Raw genomic sequence first — 17,418 nt, forward strand, 5'->3', positions numbered from 1 at the left:
GGGGCAAGAGGAGGGAAGAGGCGGATCTGTGACTGGTATGTAAAATGAATAAAAATTTTTTTCTTAATAGACAAGGAGATGGATTATCTTAAAAAAATAGTATGTCCATACTAATTAGTAATTAGTTCTTACTCCACCAGGGTGACTAAACCAAAGAATATTTGGGAAGCAGAAATTGAATTGAATGAGTTTTTCTTAATTATTTAAAGGACAGAGAAAAGAAGTTAGATAGGTAGATAAGTAGAAGATTAGGAAATATATGAATATGATCCAAATACATAGCATGAAATTCTCAAAGACAAGGAATTATTTAAAAATTTCACAATTGGTATCACTCTGGTCACAAATTTAGTATTAGATATGAAAATACTAGCTTTTAAACATTTTTGTTCCCAATGAAATATGCTATGAATATGTTCATGATCTATTCTCCTAAATGGAGATTCTGTATTTCATTTCAGCCCTCAGGTTTTGGTACAGTTCTCCATAACATACTGTTGAAGCTGCATTGAGGATACTATTTCATATACTGTTTCTCAAAATTGAAGCAGAAAAATAGACATAATCCTATTCATTAAGGAAATCTGAAATTTTAGTTATGCTGTATAGTCAAAAATTATATATTGGGGATATCAAATACAAATTTCTAATCTTCTGTATGAAAAGACTTCTGGGAAGAATTATTATTGAATAACCTATCCCACACTTAGATGAGTTATAATCATTATTGAAATACAGTTAGAAAATCTTCCAATTTTGGTACTTTTTACTATGTGTTACGGTACATGAGATAAAAGCATGTTGATCAGTACAGAGCAAAAGTGTTTCCTACAACAAACAATATCTGCAGTTAATCATAAAATGTAAATCAATTATAAATTTCAATGCCTGCTGTGCACTATTTCAAGACATGGTGATGCACATTCATATCCTAAATAGAAAAAATAAATTTATCTGACTTCTCTCTGGATATTTTTCAGTTTTTAAGATAATGTAGAATCCTGTAGAAATGTGGAACCATTTCTGTAAGATTTATTCTTACCTGTCTCATTGGAAATCTCATTGTCTGCACAAGGAGTGCAATCATAGCAGCAAACAGCCTTGCCCTCCAGGGAAATTTTCCTGAATCCAGGACAACAGCTCTCACTGCACACAGAATAAGGAAGCTGAGAAAAATGTGAGCAAAGTTAACAAATTCTCATGGTTTATTGAAAGTCTCAATAATATATTTAATATCACATAATTAATTTGCAAGTTTTATTCCTATAAAGTAGAAAAGGAATTTAAGCATCTGTGATCTACACAAAATTGGTCTGAGGATTATCCCATTATTAAACAGTTTGGAGCATAATGAGGTAGGGACAGTTTTGATGCAGGTAGGTCATAGAAGCTGTGACCTAGAAAGGCAAGTGATCCTTCCACATGGATCCTGTCTCTGTACTTACTTTCTAATGTGTTGTGAAACATTTATTTCCACCATGATTGCAAATCTTGCTTGCCAACTTGACAGGACTTATAATTCCCATGTAAATAAATTGTTGGATATTTCTGTGAATATTCTTAAAGAGAAGTTTAAAGGGTTCACTCTAAAAGTGAGCATCATCATTCCATAGATTGTTATCTCAGAATGAATGACAATGAGAAAAAGGTGATCTGTGGTATTTCTTTTTTTTCTATTGACTGGGGATATGATGTTATCAGGAACCTCATGCTCCTAGAGCAACAAATTTCCAAAGATAAGGGCTGCATTCTCAAATTGTCAGCCAAAAGAAATATTTTCTTAAGTTATATTTGGTATGTATTTATTTATAGCAGCAGAGCAGGAGAGAAACATACACACATGCTCACTATAATATTTTCTCATTTAAGAGGTAGATAAAAGAAAAGTGATAACTGTTTATGGTCTGTAATCTTTAAGCATGGAATCCAAATGAACTACTCCAGTTTCAGACATAGTGCAGGAATTCTAATAGAGACATTGTGTAGTGGTTTGTGTGAAAAGTGGCAATTATAAGCACAGATATGTCACTACATATTTTCTCAATGGTGGTGCTGTCTTGAGAGTTACTGGTACTTTAGGAGTTGCAGAGTTATTGACAGAATTATTTCACGGTGGGAGTATTGAATATTTCTAGGCCTCACACAATTCCAGTATTCACCCTCTGCTTCTAGTGTGTGGACTGAGACATTTTTTTAAGGTTCCTGCCTATCGCTCCATTGATGCAACACACTAGCATTCCTCCTGACCATAAAGGATAGTTGTACCTCCAGAACCAGTAGTTGTTATTCCTGGGGAATATGTTTGTGGTACTGTGATAAGTTTAATGCATTGAGAGAATACATAACCCACCTCTGAATATATTTTTGGCCATTGTATCATCTGCTCAGATAAAGTCAACTGTTGACCATGAGGAGCATTGGGCAAAAATATTCCTACTTTCACTTTTAGTCCAAGACCCTTTGGAAAGTTCCAAAAGTTGAGAATATCATACTTATCATCATCTAACTCCTGTTTCCATTCTAAAGCCAAGTTGGCTCCCACATGGATATTCCTCAAGAAAGGATGAAGCTGAAAGGGATGCAAGAACATATTTTAAAGTGGTTGTGAGAGGTTGACCAGATATGAATTATAAAATGACTATCACTGGTCATAATCTCTGGTGTAGGATACAATATTATGAGGGTGAGCAATGATTAAATAAGTTAATGAAATGCTATTCTGCCTGTGAAGGACAGTCAACCAAAAGAAAATCTTCTAAACAACCTCAGGAAAGAAATCAGTGAGTATTGTTTGAAACAAATTTCAATTTCTTTAAAATAATTTATACCCATTTACACACAGGGTTTATCACTAAGTTGAGTCAGCAAAATGTGGGTACTGATGACTAAATGGTCATTAGACAAAATCATTTATGTACTGATACGTTGTGGTAATGGGATGTCATTGTTTCATTTACTGAGAGAGTTCTTAGTTTTCTAATGGAATATTTCACAATGAGAAGATTGTGAGGTTATTTGTGACCAAAATTTATATTCCCTAAAATCATTTCCAGTTTGCCACTAGCACCCTATTCCTCAGCCACGTGCACACAAAAATCTGCACTGACCTGGAAGATATGATAACAAATGAAGATTTTCCTGTGGATATAATATATGGAAAATTTTGAAATATGTGATACCTAGTTTGGTGACTCTGAAAACTCTCAAAATATCACATTGTTGATGCTCTAATGCATGGAGGGGATATTACCTGCCAGGGGAAGAACATGATTCTTTCCCCATTTCCAAATGGTTGCATTTGTACTTGCTGAAGACTCATCTCATGGAAACTGTGGGCCACAGTATAAACAGCCTTGTATGTATTGTAGCTGTCTTCATTCATTGCCATATCAAAAATGTGTCTAGGTAGGAATTCCAAGGAAGCATTTGGTTGGCAGTTCTCCAAAAGATGACAATCAAGCTCTGAAAATGAGCACTTGAAGAACAAAAACCACAATTTAGGAAGGTAACTGTCTTCTGGGTATTTATAAGGATTAACTGTTTGGATAAAATTTTTAAATTCAATGACTTGCTCATGGTGGTGTGAAAAAATGAGACTTCCATGGAAGGAATCTAGCAAGAAATAATCAGCAATATTAGTAATGTCCCATTGAGAAGTCATGACCCAGACTTTCCTTGTCAAAATCTGTTGCCCTAAATTTCGCGTTAAACCTTGTAGTGAATCATTGTCACCATAGACGATGATGATATTGGCCAGTGAATCCTGGATGATGCCAAGAATTTTCCAGTATTTTTCAGGAAATGAAGTCCAGGAACTTTGCATCATTTCAACAAAAGCTATGCAGACTTGATTTTTCTCCATATTTTCTCTGATATCTGATAGAAACTGAGTTCCTCTGTGATCATCTGGGATAAGCAGACCAACCCAGGTCCAGCCAAAATGAAGCATCAAAGAGACCATGGCAAGAGACAGAGATGTGCCTTTGGGGGCCATCTGGTAGAGAGAAGTAAACTGACCTCGGTCACTGAAGATAGGATCAAAAGGACCAACAGTGAGCTGAAAAGAAAACAATTGGAAACAAGAGAAAGAACAATGGCATTATGCACAATCCTTGTTCTGCAGAAACAGATGGAAATGGTCAGCATAATGATGGATTCATCCTGATTTTAAAGGCAAGTTTATCTGACAGAATTTTTCATCAAATTACTGCCCTGTCCTCTGTTTTTATTAATCCTCCTGTCTACTCTAACTTCTCCCTTTCTTTCCTTTCCATGTGACTGAAATATAGGTCCATCTCCAATTGTCTGGACAATTGTCATTGATATCTAACTAATCCAAATAAATGTTTTTACCTTTGGAAACAATAGAGTTCTGTCTCTTTCCCACATAACTCCTCACCTGTGGAAATTTGTAGAGCTGAAGCAGTGTCCCAATATGAGCAGATTTTGCCCACGATGGTCCTGTTATTGCAGCAGTTGACTTTCTCTCCTTTACACAGTTATAATTACAGTAGGGACTACTCAGGCCTGTGAGCCAAATAAGGGCATTCAGAAGAATGTTTTTCTCACTGTATGGGACATTATAGAAATCAAATCCCAGAGATATGTTGGGTAAAAGATGAGGGTTCCTGTTGATCTCCTCAATGGCAAATACCAGGGCCAGTATCAAGTGGTATATTTTAAAATTATACCTGCATCAATTGAATAAAAATATACCTGAGGAAGTTATAGATCACATAGAGCTACAGATTTATTACAATGGTTTTGTGGTTTAAATATCAGTATTTATATAAAATCTACATTTAAAATTTCCCTCTAAATGCCTGGAATTCAACTCACTATGTTACCCTGTTTGGATAAAATATTGTGGTGGTATTTTACTTGTACTGAAATGTGATTTTAATTGTTTATTAATAAATAAAGTTGCCCAGGGGTCAGAGCTATTAGAGCCATAGCAAGAGTGTGGCGGTGGTGGTGCACGCCTTTAATCCCAGCACTTGGTAGACAGAGCTAGGTAGATCTCTGTGTGTTCAAGGATACAGCCAACATTGGAGACACACGCCTTTAATCTCAATACCATAGAGGACCTGGTAGTGATGAGGCAGTCATGTGTTTGGGTTTACAACCAATGAGAAGGCAGAACAGCTAGACTATATAAAGACATACACAGAGGAAGCAGCCCCTTTTTCCGAGAGCTCTCAGCTGAAGTAGGAAGGGTAAGGCTCCTAGCTCTGACCTCTTGGCTTTCTTCTCTGAATCGGCTCTGTGTTTCTTATTTAATAAGACGGTTAGTTACATCTACAAAATATGATTCTGTAGTTATGACCCTTATAATTTGCAGTCCCATGACTGGCCATGAAAGTAAAAAAAAAAAGTTCTGTACAAAATACAATATCTCCTGCGGCATTGTTCTTTGTTGTTTAGCTCCTACATTTAGAAGACAACAAAGAGTCTTCCATTAAGACTCTCAGCTTTCCAAGATAATATTTTTCTTTTCTGTTTTTATTATTGAGAAATTATCTATTCATTTTACACACCAACCACAGACACCCCTCGCCTCTCTCCTTCTGCCCCTCTAGCCACTCCCCCCAAAACTATACTCCATTCCCATCTCCTCCAAGGCAAGTCCTCTCATATGCAATCAGCAGAGCCTGATATATTCAGTTGAGGCAGGTTCAAGCCACCCCGCCCCTGCACCAAGGCTATGTAAGGTGTACCGCCATAGGCACTGTGCTCAAAAAAGCCTGCCTATGTACCAAGGATGGATCCTGATCCCACTGCCATGGGGCTGCTTAAGCAGGTCAAGCTACACAACTGTCTCCCTTATGCAGAGGGCCTAGTCCAGTACCATGGAGACTCCAGAGTTATTGGTCCACATTTCATGAGTTCGTACTAGATTGACTTGGTTGTCTCTATATGTTTCTCCAACATCATCTTGATGCCCTTTGCTCATAGAGTCCCTCTTCTCTTTCTTCAACTAGACTCATGCCTTCTTCAAAATAATATCTTTTTTCAGATGTTTTTATTAACAGATTTTCTATTCATTTTACATAACCACAGATTCCCCTGTCCTTCGTCCTCCCACCTCCCAGTCTTCACCCCAACCCACTCCCTCATTCCCACATCCTACAAGGCAAGGTCTCCCATGGGGAGTCAGCAGAGCCTGGTACATTCAGTTGAGGAAGGTCCAAGCTCCTCCTCACTGCACCAAGGCTATGAAAACTGTCTCACCATGAGCACTAGGTTCCCAATAGCTGGCTCATGCACTAGGGACAGGTCCCAATCCACTGCCTGGCATTCCCCTATACAGTTCAAGCTAAATAACCATCTCTCTTATCCAGAGGACCTAGTCCAGTACCATGGGGGCTCCTAAGCTGTTGGTCCACTGCTGTGGGATGGTCTGTATGTCAAATTGCTCTGATTGGTCAATAAATAAAACACTGATTGGCCAGTGGCCAGGCAGGAAATATAGGCGGGACTAACAGAGAGGAGAATTGAGAGAATTCTGGGAATTGGAAGACTGAGGAGGGAGACACTGCCAGCCACTGTCATGACAAACAGCATGTGAAGATGCCAGTAAGCCACGAGCCACATGGCAAGGTATAGATTAATAAAAATGGATTAATTTAAGATATAAGAACAGTTAGCAAGAAGCCTGCCATGGCCATACAATTTGTAGATAATATAAGCGTCTGTGTGTTTATTTTATAAGTGGGCTGTCAGACTGCCAGGACTTGGTGGGACCTGGAGAGAACTCTCCAGCTACAGTCCACAGTTCATGTGTTTCCACTAGTTTTGCTAGTTTTCTCTGTACTTTTTCCAGTCATGGTCTAGATATCCCTTGCTCATGGAATCACTCCTTTCTCTCATCCACTGGACTCCTGGAGCTCCACCTGGGGCCTGGCTATGGATCTCTGCATCTGCTTCTATCAGTCACTGGATGAGGATTCTATGATGACAGGGTATTCAGCCATCCAATCGCCAGAGTATGCCAGCTCAGGCGCCCTTTGACTATTGCCAGTAGTCTATGGTGGAGTCATTCTTGTGGATTCCTGGAAATCTCCCTAGCACTCTGCTTCTCCCTATTCCAATGGAGTCTTCATTTATCATGGTATCTCTTTCCTTGCTCTCCCACACTGTTCCCATTCCAGCTCAAACCTCCCTCTCTTATAAGTTCTCATCCCCCGTCCCTTGCCCTCCATTATGTGGTACATATACCCAATGGAGTACTACTCAGTAGAGAAAAACAATGACATCATGAGGTTTTCAGGTAAATAGATGGAAATAGAAGATTTCATCCTGAGTGAGGTAACCCAGACTCAGAAGGACAAATATGATATGTACTCACTCATAAGTAAATACTAGATATTAAGCAAAGGATAACCAGACTGCAACTCACAGCTCCAGGGAGGCTAGCTAGTTCAGGAGGACCCTAGGAAGGGTGCACAGATCACCCAGTGATGGAGAAATGGATGAGATCTACATGAGCAAAATAATATCTTAATCAAAGAATACCATTGAATTAATGTGATTTGTCTTTATAAATAGTTGTGATACTTTGACAATATTGTCTTTGTGTGAGTTTATATTACTTTTGTACTATTTATGTGTGTGCTTGTGTGTGTGTGCCATTGTGTGTGAAAATGGTTGAATTTAATGTTATGAGTCTAAGACAGAGGACAACCTCCACAAGAAGTCCTGGCTTCACTTTTCCTTTTAACAGAGGCTCTACTCTTCCCCTTGCATGTGTCTGGGTATCTTTATTGCATACTTCCAGGGCTTCTCATGTTTAAATCTCCTCTCCTCCTCATGATCCCTAGATTACACATGTTGACTCAAGAATTTTTTTGTGGATCTGGACTCAGATAACCTCACTTGCACCTAAAGCATTTTTACCTTCTGAGATATTCCTTATTTTGTTGTTAATGCCTGAAATTAAAAAAAAGTTTTAATCAGAATACCATAAAATAATAATTAAAAAACATTGCCAGGCAATGGAAACCTGTTTTTGAATTTTAATTTTTAGGGGAGTCCAAGAGACTTCCTCCAAAAATATACACTGCTTCCCAGGCCTTTCATGCCTTTTTGATAAAGTAGATAAGATCTTATTGCTGAACACTTCAAACAGTAGGTGAAATGATCAATCTGTATTTACCAGGAGGCTTCCCTACTGAGGACTGGCTCCCAGTGTTACAGAAGGAGTCATACAACCTCACAATGTGGAAAAGCTACCAGTAATCCTATCTGTCTGTTGGACAATGAATGACAACAAGAGTAAGCAGAGTAAGATATTCTGATAGGTGTAATCATGACACTTAGAGCCTTGGATCACTCAGAGTTGCCAAATTGGACTTAAGGCATGATGGGATAGGAAGGAAGCTTTGCCTGCAACGGTACTTGTACATTTAGACAACTACCTGTAGCAGAAAGCATGGACTCTAGAGAAGAACCTACTACTGTCAGTTTTCTAACTAGTATACTCTTTAACTGTAATCTAAACTTAACCTTATATCCACAAATAAGTTTAGCTCTCCCCCTGTATAAAGATGCTTTTTTATATGGTATACACAGATCATTACAGGATGCCATAACTTGTAATAATATACTGTTTAATCAACTGCAGGGTGTCTACCCACAATTAATATATTTACAATACAATGCCTAAACTTAAAGACCAGGAAACTTCGTAGAAGGCAGGTCAAAAAACTGTTATGAGACAGAAGTCAGGACAAATGTTGCAAGATACTCTTTTCATTATAAGAGAAGTAACATGAAGAGGGGCTGAGAGAGTGAATTTGAAGGATTTGGTTGGAAGAGTCAGAGATTAATGTGGGCGAGATATATTATTTGAAAATTTTCTTTTTTTCTTTTCCACTGAAAAAAATTTAATTATATTAGTTCACTTAAACATTGAAGTGACTCAATATAAAATAAAAATTATAGATGTGTTATATAATAAATACATGAGAATTTTCTCTATTTTGTATTTTAAATTAAAATTTTTTTTCTTAAATTATTTCCATTATTTTTATTTTGCAATACAGTTCAGTTCTATATATCAGCCATGGATTCCCTTGTTCTCCCCCCTCCTTCCCCTTCATCTTCCCCTCAGCCCACCCCGTATTCCCACCTCCTCCAGGGCAAAGCCTCTCCCGAGGACTGAGATCAACCTGGTAGACCCAGTGCAGTCAGGTCCAGTCCCCTCCTCCCAGGCTGAGCCAAGTGACCCTGCATAGGCCCCAGGTTTCAAACAGCCAACTCATGCAATGAGCACAGGACCCGGTCCCAATTTTCAAGTATTAATAAAGTGTTTTTACATAAGTATGGTATTTGTTCTTTCAGAACTTGATGGAAAGATGGTGTTGCTAAAGACAATATATAACTGAGTCATAGAATAGGGAGATATCAGGCTGCTACTTTACTGCAATTCATCCCTAGTGAATAACTTGCACAGTTCAACTACTGTAACAGGAGCCCCAAATTTAGTAGTCCCTCAGAACTTAGCACAACTGATTCAGTAATGGAGGTGCTGTTAAGCCTATAAAACTCAGCACGTAGAAAGCACCACCTGCCCAAAATGAAAACAAAAACATAATTTATCAAAGTCCATTTTTCCCTAATGTCTCTAAATGTACTAACTTACTTTGACTTGAGTAGTTCTGCTTCTGGCTAACTTGTCTTGTTAATTGAAATGTATCAACCCAGAAGATGACTTTTGTGCTTAATATCTTACCCTGATAACATTTCAGGGCTCAACTGTGATCCTGAGCACCTAGTATAGTTCTAAGCCAGCTAATAAAGACTTTCTCATGCCTTGAACTCATGTCCAAGCAGTGTTCTATGGTCAGTACCCTCAACATTTCTGGAGGGTCCACCAAGATATCAGAGCAAGACCTTGCGACATTAAGTGTCTCAGAGCTCTTCAGAGCAAGGAAGAGTGCGTGGATCAAAGAACTCATAGGGGGTTTTCAGCTAGAGGTCCATGTATCCAGAATGTCCTTTGATCAATTTCTACCTAAGGAATCTGAGGAATCTGCACCTTCACCCCAAAATGAAACAAATTAGAAAGTCTCTTGGTCTGTCACCTCTGCAGGTAATTCTGAATAAGGTGCCTTCTGTTTGGACACATAGGAGAGAGGTCAGAGATGACTGCTGGCCAAGTGTCCAGGAATCTTGTGAGATGACACTGGATTCCTTCTGTCTGGTCAGGTGTATAAATGTGTGCTGGCCAATATATGTTGTTTTCATTGTTCTCGTGTGCATATAGGGTATGTGTGTGTTGGGTGTGTGTGTGTGTGTGAGTGTGTGTGTGTGTGTGTGTGTGTGTGTGTGTGTCCTTCTATGTATTGCAACAGTTTTGTTTCCGTGTATTCACCTGTGTCTTTCTCTGGTGTGACATCCTCCTCCACCCTGACTTAAGACCTGTGCCTTCTACTGTTGGGGACCAAAATCCTTTTGATTCTGATAGTTACCTCAGGGAAACAAACAATCAAACAGTTCCACCCCTCCCACACTAGGAGCAGGAACACTTTCTCCTTTTTGTTTTGCTATTTGACGCCTACTCAGAGTCCAGGCTTGTCCCTGTGTGGACATGCTGAGGATTCAGGCCTCTGATCCATGGCCTCCAACATCTAATGAGGATATGAAAAGTGAGGGTGGAGTAGTCCCCCAGGGGAACATTCCCTCCACTTTTAGCTTGCTCTCAGCATTCCTGCAAAAGGTGGAAGTTCCCCTGAGCTGAGCCTGAAGGAAAAGAGAAATTCCTACTCACTTCTCTCTCATGATTTAAGTCTTTTTTATTATTCAGTGATCCATATAATTTGAAAACTCAAAACCAGAATTCTCTCTTTAAAAAAAATGAAATAAAGTTAGAAAACTTCCCATGGTTCTTGCCAGGGGGATTTCTGCCAGACAACACAGCTTGGTCAGAACAGATTTTTCCTCTGTCTAACATTGACCAAAGAACTTTATATAACTTTTTTTTTAAAATTATTTAATACATTCTAATCAAATAGTAACAGCAGTAAATAAACACTTTGAAAAACAGGCAAGTACCCCCTTATATCTGGAAGAAAAGTCAGTCAGTATTCTACATGGTAGAAGGGAGAAAGCTGTTGATGTCCGTGGTCAGACAATTCAAGGACAACTTGGAAACTTCTAAAGCCATTTCCAAAATCCAATGGCAATAGGCTAGGACTCACAGCTACTTCAAGGAGTAAAATGTCTCTATCTACATTGGGTTTTATTATCGAGGATTGAGTTGCACCTGTAGAGCATGACATTCTTGTCTTTAGCCTTAAAAGGAAAAGAGAGAAGTCTCTTCTTTTTGCACCAGTTTGAAATGTTTCTGTAAGTAAGGCTGCCTTGAAATGGATTACTACAGTACTCATTCACGGGAGAGTTCATACGTGTAGTAAAAAGACAAATACAGGATCTCATGGTGACTAATTTTTGGTCGATTTGGTTAATTGCATAAAAGGAGGGGTAAATGCAAGCATGATTGGTTTAACAAAACTCCTACTAGATACATCCGTATGTAAAACATAACATGTTCTAACACAGACTGGTCACCAGGCACCTACAAGGGCAGCTAAGCCTGGGCCAGCCAGGGTCTTTTCCTACACGCAACTGTCTCTCCTATGGAGCTTGGACTTTTTACTAAGTACTTTTTCAATGATTAAAGACAGCTCCTAACAAGTTGCCCTTTGTCACCTAGCTGGAAACAGATATTAAAAAATGTTAAGGAAATTCAGAGTTGTTTTGATTTGCATTTCCCTGATGATTAGGGATGTTGAGCAGTTCCTTAAATGTCTTTCGGCCATTTGAGTTTCCTCTGTTGAGAATTCTCTGTTTAGTTCTATAGCCCATTTCTTTTTTTTTTTTTTTTTTTTTTTTTTTTTTGGTTTTTCGAGACAGGGTTTCTCTGTGTAGCTTTGCGCCTTTCCTGGAACTCACTTGGTAGCCCAGGCTGACCTCGAACTCACAAAGATCCGCCTGGCTCTGCCTCCCGAGTGCTGGGATTAAAGGCGTGCGCCACCACCACCCGGCCAATATAGCCCATTTCTTAATTGGACTGTTGGGCATTTTGATGTCTAATTTCTTGAATTCCTTATATATTCTGGATATCAGTCCTCTGTCAGATGTGGGGTTGGTGAAGATCTTTTCCCATTCTGTAGGCTGTCGCTTTGCCTTGTTGACCATATCCTTTGCTCTACAAAAGCTTCTCAGTTTCAAGAGGTCCCATTGATTGATTGTTTGTCTCAGAGTCTGTGCTACTGGTGTTCTATTTAGGAAGTAGTCTCCTATGCCAATGCGTTCAAGACTACTTCCTACTTTCTCTTCTAGCAGGTTCAGAGTAGCTGGATTTATGTTGAGGTCCTTGATCCACTTGGACTTAAGTTTTGTGCACGGTGATAGATATGGATCTATTTGCAGCCTTCTACATGTTGATATCCAGTTTTGCCAGCACCATTTGTTGAAGATGCTTTCTTTTTTCCATTGTGCACTTTTGGCTTCTTTGTCAAAAATCATATGTTCATAGGTGTGCGGATTAATGTCAGGGTCTTCAATTCGATTCCATTGGTCCACATGTCGGTTTTTGTGCCAGTACCAAGCTGTTTTTATTACTGTAGCTCTATAGTAGAGCTTGAAGTCAAGGATCGTGATGCCTCCAGAAGTTGTGTTATTGTACAGGATTCCTTTGGCTATCCTGGGTTTTTTGTTTTTCCATATGAAGTTGAGTATTATTCTTTCCAGGTCTGTGAAGAATTGTGTTGGTATTTTGATGGGGATTGCATTGAATCTGTAGATTGCTTTTGGTAAGATTGCCATTTTTACTATGTTAGTCCTGCCTATCCATGAGCATGGGAGATCTTTCTATTTTCTGACATCTTCTTCAATTTCTTTTTTCAGGGACTTAAAGTTCTTGTCATATAGGTCCTTCACTTGCTTGGTTAGTGTTACCCCAAGGTATTTTATGTCATTTGTGGCTATAGTAAATGGTGGTGTATCTCTGATTTCCTTCTCCGCTTCTTTGTCCATTGTATATAGGAGGGCTACTGATTTTTTTGAGTTGATCTTGTATCCTGCTATGTTGCTGAAGGTGTTTATAAGCTGTATCAGTTCCTTGGTGGAATCTTTGGGGTCGCTCAAGTATACTATCATGTCATCTGCAAATAGGGAAAGCTTGACTTCTTCCTTTCCAATTTGTATCCCCTTAATCTCCTTATGTTGTCTTATTGCTCTGGCTAGAACTTCAAGTACTATATTGAATAAGTATGGGGAGAGTGGACAGCCTTGCCTCGTTCCTGATTTTAGTGGAATTGCTTTGAGTTTCTCTCCATTTAATTTGATGTTGGCTGTTGGCTTGCTGTAAATTGCCTTTATTATGTTTAGGTATGTTCCCTGTATTCCTGATCGCTCCAATACCTTTATCATGAAGGGGTGTTGGATTTTGTCAAATGCCTTTTCTGCATCCAGTGAGATGATCATATGGTTTTTTTCTTTGAGTTTGTTTATATGGTGTATTACATTGACGGACTTTCGTATGTTGAACCACCCTTGCATCCCTGGAATGAATCCTACTTGATCATGGTGGATAATTGTTTTGGTATAATTAGGTCCTAGATACTAGAGGTAGTTCAAAGTGTGATTAACAACAAGGAACTGAGTGGGATAACTCATTTTGCATAAACTGAAAGCCACTTTCTCTCATGGTGAGATACAGACTTACAGATATCCAGCAGAATTTTGTTGTTTTGCCCTCTGTCAGAAGAAAACAACACCACAGCACTGGCCCAGCACCAAGTTCCTATAATTGATCACCTAACATGTTCAGATACCTCTCTCCAGATTAAACAATACCCAATGACTGTGGAAGTAAAGGGGAAAGTTGAAGCCCACATTACCTGGTGACTTAAGAGACAGACATTCTGCTGCTCTGATATTCATCCTGGAATACACCTCTCCTGCCTGTAAAGAAACCTGGGACCTCTGATTCTCATGAGTCTGATTCCCCCAGAGAAAAAGGTGTGCACTTTCTTGGTCCTGAATGATGTATTATTCAGCCTCACATTGGAAGAGGTGAGTCAACCCATCTTTGCTTTTAAATGCATAAACCCTGAGAGAGGTCTACAGTGAAAAACTTACCTCAATCAGGATACACAAAGGATTCCAAAAACTCTGCAACCATGTTTGTGTAAACACTAAATGCTGAACTTCTGACTTTCCATCAGAGGTTTAGTGGGAAAATAGTTTATGAAAGGGCCATTGAGAGACTGTTACAAGAGTCACAAACCTTGGGCTATAGAATGTTGTCTAAAATAGGCCAAATTTTGTAGAAGGCAACCTCTCTTGGATACAAGCTGAAGAGATGGAAAAAGAGACTGTCTCAGCAGGATTGCTGCCCTCCTACAGATTCCAACTGCAAAGGCTAAGGGACAGATTCTAGAATTCCTAGGTGAAGCTAGGTATTTTAGCCTCTGATACCAGAGTGCATAGAAACAGAAATTCCTCTACACACAAGCACAAATCACAGGAACTAAGCCCATAATCTTGACTGAGTCTAAACAAAAGACGTTCAAGGCTTTAAAAATAGCTCTGAAATTGGCTCCAACCCTAGAACTTAAAGATGCATCAAAATCTTCTCATTTTCACTCTATGACACAACAACAGAGTGGGTTTTACCCAAATGTTGGGGCCATGGAAATTCTCTGTGGCACATCAGTCCAAATGATTGCAACCTGTAGTCACAGGATGACACACTGGTGAAAGATCTGTAGAGACTACTATTAGCTTAATAACATAATGCTAATGAATTTGCTGCATCAAGAGCTGATACTTGTAGTGTCAAGCACAGATGAGGTCTTCCAATGAAGAACAAAAAAATCACCAAATGTTTAATCACTGTTTTGTGCAGCACAAGACCCTAATCCTGTTTCCAATTTGCATCCAGTTTGCGTCTGATGGTGACCTGCAGATGCTCATATAATTCTGTCACTAAATAAAAGATGAAACCAGGTACATGGAAGATGCAATAGTTATTTTACATAAAATGATTTATGTCCCAACCAGAAACCTCATCTCAGGGAGAAAAGAACTGATTGCTCTCACCCAGGATCTCATATGGGGAAAAGGAAAGTCCACTAGCATATATATGGACCATCAGTTGGTATGCTTTTACAAATGGGTATGTCGTATGTCAACTGTGTAGAGATTTATAGAGAAGATGGCTTCTCACTGCTGGGAAAAGGACATTAAAAAATCTTGGCCCTCCTAGGGAATATGTGGCTTCCCCTAGAAATTGCTGTCCTCCATGGGCACATAGCCAAACTCACTGTCTGACTGATGACACTAAAATATCTGGGATCTATTGATGTTCTGAATGACACATACCACAGCCCAGTACTACCTGAGATTCCATGGTAAAGAATAATGGTCAGTACAGAATTATATGTTGATGAAGAATACCAAAGGTAAAGGTTATTCTCTCAGAAATAACTGGCAGGACACTGGTAACTAACCTTCAACAGGCTACTCATCTGGGTACCACAAGTTTCTGACTTGTTCAGACCAAGGAATGCTATACCTATACTGGACATACTAACATGGGCTCTCTCAGCCATATACTAGGTTTGTGCTGAAGGGAAACAAAATCAGAGAGTACTTACCCAGTAAAGGATCCAAATGAGAGAAGAGCACCCTGTCAAACTTTGAAAACTTTGCCTTCCCCAAGATCTGACTTGCTTGTGAGAATAAAAATACTTGCAACTTTTTTTGAAAATGCCATTTTTGAGTAGGTTGAAGTGTTCCCCACCTAGACTGAAACTGTTCCAATTGTAGCTAAAAAGCTAAGGTATAAAGAGATGCTCTGATTTGGCTTCTGTCTAGCAATAGCACCCATCCAACAATATTCATACCTGGTATTCATACCCCAAACCCTCTTAATTAATAGCTATTGCTTTAGACATAGAGTTCTGTGGATATCTCTCTGTATAAATGAAATGCTGACTGGCCAGTAGCCAGGCAGGAAGTATAGGTGGGACAAGCAGAGAGGAGAATTCTGGGAACAGGAGGGCTGACTGAGGAGAGAGCTGCTGCCATAAGCACCAACATGTAAGATACTGGTAAGCCACGAGCCATGTGGCAAGGTATAGATTTATAGAAATGGGTTAATTTAAGATGTAAGAACTAGATAACAAGAGGCCTGCTGTGGCCATACAGTTTATAAGCAATATAAGTCTCTGTGTGTTTACTTGGTTGGGTCTGAGCAGCTGTGGGACTGGCAGGTGAGAGAGGTTTGTCCTGACCGTGGGCCAGGCAGGAAAACTCTAGCTACAAATGGTGCCCAATGGGTTGGCAAGAGTTTCCACCTAAAACCTGAGAAAAAAAAAGATTCTAAAATGGGGCTAAAACAGCTTCCTAGTTGTCTCTCTCAAGTTAGCAGCAGCCTGCGGGTTTGAGCTACTATGGCGGGTTCCTGGCATGTGTGTTTGACCAGCAGTATGGTGGGAATGAGGCATCTACAAGCAGCACATTATGCTGCTGTGTGGTGGATTTAGTCTTTGCTAGTACAAAAAAAAGTTTTCTGGGCCACATGATGCTTTGATAGAAGCATAGACCCACTGTTTCTGAGAGTTGATAGCTCCCAGAACTGGCGGTAAAAATGTACCTCCGCCATGTTGGTATGCTGAGGAGCCAGCAGCCACAGCAGCCATTTCAGTCTTAGAAATGCTGCAGTTTAAAACAATAGATTCACAATAAGGCAGATTCAGATGGAACAAGACTTTAAATGCTTTACAATGTGTGTAGAAATGTACATATGCTTGTTAGAGAGAGAAAAAGAAATATACACAGTTATATAAAGAAATAGATAGTTTTTAAAAATAAAGTCTTTAAAGAGACAATAAAGGTAGTATAAAAAATAAGCCATGTAAAGATGGATATTGCACAGAGAATCTGGATTGTGTTGTCTTTGGGATTTTTAACTGCAGAAAAACATTTGATTGCAAAAACTGTTGAGCTAAATCAATATGTACATTTTAAAGGTACATTGACTTCAAAATTTGGATCTAAGGATATGTTGCTTTGGAAAAGAGGCTCTGCTTTTGTTTCCACAGAAAGCCAGAGGTTATGTATTTGTTCCAGATTAAAATACATCAGGTTTGACCAGCCAAGACCCCCTGAAAGGTCTCCAGTGACACCATGGCCCAGATGATCCAGCATCCAGAACCATTTCAAGGCAACTGGCTCAGACAATACAGCCTCACAGACTACCCTATAAGCCTAAAAATTTCTTTGTGTCCCCATAAGATACAGTGACCCCCTCCAGCAGGAAGTAGTAAGAAAAGCTATGCCCAAATTCCCAAATGTACTAAGCTGGCTTTGAAGATGGAATTGGCTCACTCCTTCTCTAAACCC

General features: G+C 39.3%; 1 protein-coding gene across 1 annotated transcript in view; it reads right to left on the reverse strand.

Moving 5' to 3' along the window:
* LOC128124282 (vomeronasal type-2 receptor 116-like) overlaps nt 1–16,715 on the reverse strand; it is a 73,612-nt gene extending 56,897 nt beyond the window's left edge. The window contains exons 1-5 of the mRNA XM_052760445.1: nt 16,670–16,715; nt 4,400–4,527; nt 3,251–4,057; nt 2,438–2,569; nt 1,043–1,166 (exon numbers count right to left, since the gene is read on the reverse strand). Of these exons, the coding sequence (XP_052616405.1) occupies nt 1,043–1,166; nt 2,438–2,569; nt 3,251–4,057; nt 4,400–4,527; nt 16,670–16,715 (1,237 nt within the window). The remainder of the gene's footprint in view (nt 1–1,042; nt 1,167–2,437; nt 2,570–3,250; nt 4,058–4,399; nt 4,528–16,669) is intronic.
* Between the last annotated feature and the right edge of the window lie 703 nt (nt 16,716–17,418).

The sequence above is a fragment of the Peromyscus californicus genome, unplaced genomic scaffold (genome assembly GCF_007827085.1).
Source record: "Peromyscus californicus insignis strain IS unplaced genomic scaffold, ASM782708v3 Scaffold_4__1_contigs__length_199733344, whole genome shotgun sequence".
NCBI lineage: Eukaryota > Metazoa > Chordata > Mammalia > Rodentia > Cricetidae > Peromyscus > Peromyscus californicus.